Below are 3435 nucleotides of genomic sequence, written 5' to 3' on the forward strand. Positions count from 1 at the left end.
TGCCCCAATAACCACACCTAGTATGTTGTCACCAAACCCACGATGTGTTACCAGCTGTCTGAATTTCTTGGTCACCTGATAATCGGAGGTGCTGAGATTCCAAGTGCTGTTTTATTTTGTAATCTTTAAATCAGCATATGCTAAAACTGACTTGTCTCTCTTGGCGTGCAGTGCTGTGGCTTTTATCACACGCGCGGATTCGTGTTACCACGAACGGAGATACAGAACGGTTCCATCCTCCCCTTGGATTTTCTCTCTCTCTTTGAAGCCACACCCTCCTCCCACCCCTGACCCCCGGTGACTGCTGCTCTGTTCTCCTTTAATATTGTTTTACAATGTATTCCTTTACCAGGATACGCATCCAGATCATCAGGATATTCTGAAAGCAATCGTAGCGTTCAAAACTCTCATGGTAGGTGACACTCAAAAATTATAATTCTCCATTTTGTATGCTTTGTTCCTAAGAGAGTGATTCGTGTGTAACGTTTCTTTCCCTATGCAAAGGTCTTTGGAGTGGAAACAATAAGCTTTTAGCGACAGTATCACAGTGATTGTTTCATTTAATTTTGACTTCCAAAAACCATGCTTACCTATGAAAGCTTGCCAGGCTGAGGGTATAAAGCACTCACATTTGAAGTCTCTGCCACATTAAGCATTGTTGTGTAGGTGGGGGGTTTCCTTTTGTCTCTTTGTCTTTACCCCCGTGTCGTTCACCTTGTGTCTGTGCACCTTGTCGCTCACTGATTGCCATCGATACTGGATTCATCTATTTATGCCAAAGGCTATGACTTGATTGTTTGTGTATGACAAAGAAATCCTTCATCCAATCTAAAAGGAAAAAACCCACTAAAATGCAATTGCTTTATATAGATTGCTATCAGAGCTGTCTGTAATCTTGTATCTTGAGTGTGATGGTTAATGTCTTCTCGAACCCACTGATGTAAAACCACTTGGTGGCCTTTTAGGAGGAAGGAAAGCGTTACTCTGGGTGATTGATTAAGTTTAGCTTCATTCTAGACATTTTTTTATGTTTATTTATTTTGAGAGAGAGAGCAAGCAAGCAGGGGAGGTGCAGAGAGAGGGGGAGAGAGAGGATCCCAAGCAGGCTGTCAGTGTGGGCTCAAACCCACGAACGGGGAGATCGTGTTCCTGACGTGTCCATGGGTAACCACCAAGTTGAAGACCAGAGTAAGGTATTAAGTTAAATACCTTCTGTTGGCGTAGAACACAAGCAATTGAATCTTGGTAGCTTTACATGGCTCAACCTAATAGCTCAGCCCACTGAAACCCATGGATGGCATTTATTACTATGTGGGTCTCTTTTATTGTGTCCTATGCAAATGGAATATGAAATTCTTTTTTCTTTCTGACCATGGTGCATGTTGTAGAGCTTGCTTTGATGGTTATCGTATATTTATTCCCACTGCAGATGCTTCAAAAATATGTGTACACTGAACTGATTTCTTCAAGTTTCCATTTAGCTGAAAGGGACAGCAGAGATTTTATAGAAAACACACGCCCAAAACTGTGACATTTCTTTGGAAATAGTAACATAACTAACCATATGCTTGTTTTCATATTCAGTTTGGAGTAAATACTGCTAAATTTTTTAACAAATGTGTAAATACTGTTAAAAATTATTCTAAGATAACTTCACAAGAGATCTAGATAGAGAGCTGGATCTAGTATTCATACGCCACGTAGTTTCCTGGTTTGTATTCATAAAATTCGGTTGTATCTCTTTCTTACAATTCTTTTAGGAATAAAATTAATGTAGTATTTTTTCTCCATACTGACCAACTCCTAGTCCCTGAACAAAGTATAGGGCAGTGTCTCTGTTTTGTTGGAAGATCGATTCGATTCCCTGCAGCATAAGGAATTTAGTTTTCCCTTTTTCTATAACCCCTGGAGTCATGTTTTTATCTGTTTGCTTTATTAAGATGTCACCTGGTTGGAAACTGAGCATGTGTTAGAAAAACAAAATGGCTTGGTGATGAGACGGAAAGGGGCTAGAGCAGGGAGCCCAGCCAGCAGCTCCAAAGCTACCGGTTGCTTGCCTGGCCCTGTTCGAGAGGAACCGGCCACTTGTGTCCCCGTAGTCCCTGCGGGGATGGAGAAGCAAGCCCCTTCTGCCATTTTATCTTGCTCTCTGAGCACCGCGAAAAGTAGCCCTTCCTCACAAAACCTCTGGGGGCCCCAGGCTAGAGGCTCAGGGCTGTGGGTCTCTCTGTCGGGAACAGATCTGGTGATGGGATTCATGGTGAGGAATTGGGACTCTGTAGAAATCTGAGAGCCCAAAGCTTCCTCTAACTCTGGGCTTCTTTGGGGCCTGTGTCACAAGAATTCCTCTTCTAGTATGTTCTGCTTTGGTTCTGTAGGGGCAGTGCCAAGATCTAAGGAAGAGAAAACAGCTGGAGTTGCAGATACTTTCGGAACCCATTCAGGCATGGGAAGGGGAGAGCATTAAAACCCTGGGGAACGTTCTGTTCATGTCGCAAGTCATGGTGCAGTACGGAACCTGTGAGGTAAGAGGTTTCACGTCTCAATGCCGTTACTTCCATCTTCCTCCTTGTTTTCTTTGATTTGTTCATCCGTCCAGGCCAGGTTGCTCGAACACGCAAAGAAACCCAGCGCCTCTTCCTTGCCCCCCACTCTGCTAGGTGCCGCGGGAGAGGGGAGGAGAGAGCATGCGATGAGCCGTGCCTTAAACACACAGGCTGCGGCTAGAGAACAAACCCAGGTAGTCAGTGTAGATGGTGCGCCTCAAGGGTGGATTGCACACAAGTTCAGAGAAGGGAGGCAGCAAGAAGACTATGGAGATGGGGAGAAAATGAAACTTAAGGGGCCCATCTGAGCCCCGCTTAGGAGGGAAAGTCGATAGGAAGCGGCGACCTATGGGCTGGAGAAGATGAAGGATGCCGTCTCAGACCTGTTAACTTTTGAGTGACTGTAGTAGGTCCCCAGGTGCAGACATCTTGTAGGCGGCTGTAAAAACAGTAGACACACGTGGGTGGGAGGGCAGAGTGAGAGGCAGAGATTTAGATGTCCCTGACAGGTGTGCCTTCCTGGGAAGTAAATATCCAGAAAGATGCTTGGAGGGTTGAAGATGGATTAGGTCTTTTAGGAAGGGGGCAGAGCAAGGGGGGAAGGTTGGTTGCGTCACCTGGCGTGATTTATCGGGTGTGAGAATTGCCTTCTCTGTCCCCAAACCTCTTCCCCTGCTCCCTGACAGGTCTCTGTCAGAGATTCATTACTGTGGGTTAATAAGCAATCTCATTTAAGATGCAGATACCCTGGGGAAGGTTGATGCGGGCAGCAAGTCTAACTAGTAGTCTTTCCCACCTTTGGGATAAACCTCTTGGGTGAAGGGAGGAGGAGTGAGTGCCTGAAAAAGCCGACAGAAGGGAAGATAGAAGACAAATGGGGGATGGGGGG

The 3435-nt window shown here is 45.4% G+C and overlaps 1 protein-coding gene across 2 annotated transcripts in view; it reads left to right on the forward strand.

Annotated features, from left to right (window-relative positions):
* ARHGEF6 (Rac/Cdc42 guanine nucleotide exchange factor 6) overlaps positions 1-3435 on the forward strand; it is a 111529-nt gene that overhangs the window by 93114 nt on the left and 14980 nt on the right. For both annotated transcript variants that reach the window (XM_077774029.1, XM_077774019.1), the window contains 2 exons: positions 353-412; positions 2379-2525. In XM_077774029.1, coding sequence (XP_077630155.1) covers positions 353-412; positions 2379-2525 — 207 coding nt within the window. The remainder of the gene's footprint in view (positions 1-352; positions 413-2378; positions 2526-3435) is intronic.

The sequence above is a fragment of the Crocuta crocuta genome, unplaced genomic scaffold (assembly GCF_008692635.1).
Source record: "Crocuta crocuta isolate KB4526 unplaced genomic scaffold, BGI_CrCroc_1.0 scaffold241, whole genome shotgun sequence".
NCBI lineage: Eukaryota > Metazoa > Chordata > Mammalia > Carnivora > Hyaenidae > Crocuta > Crocuta crocuta.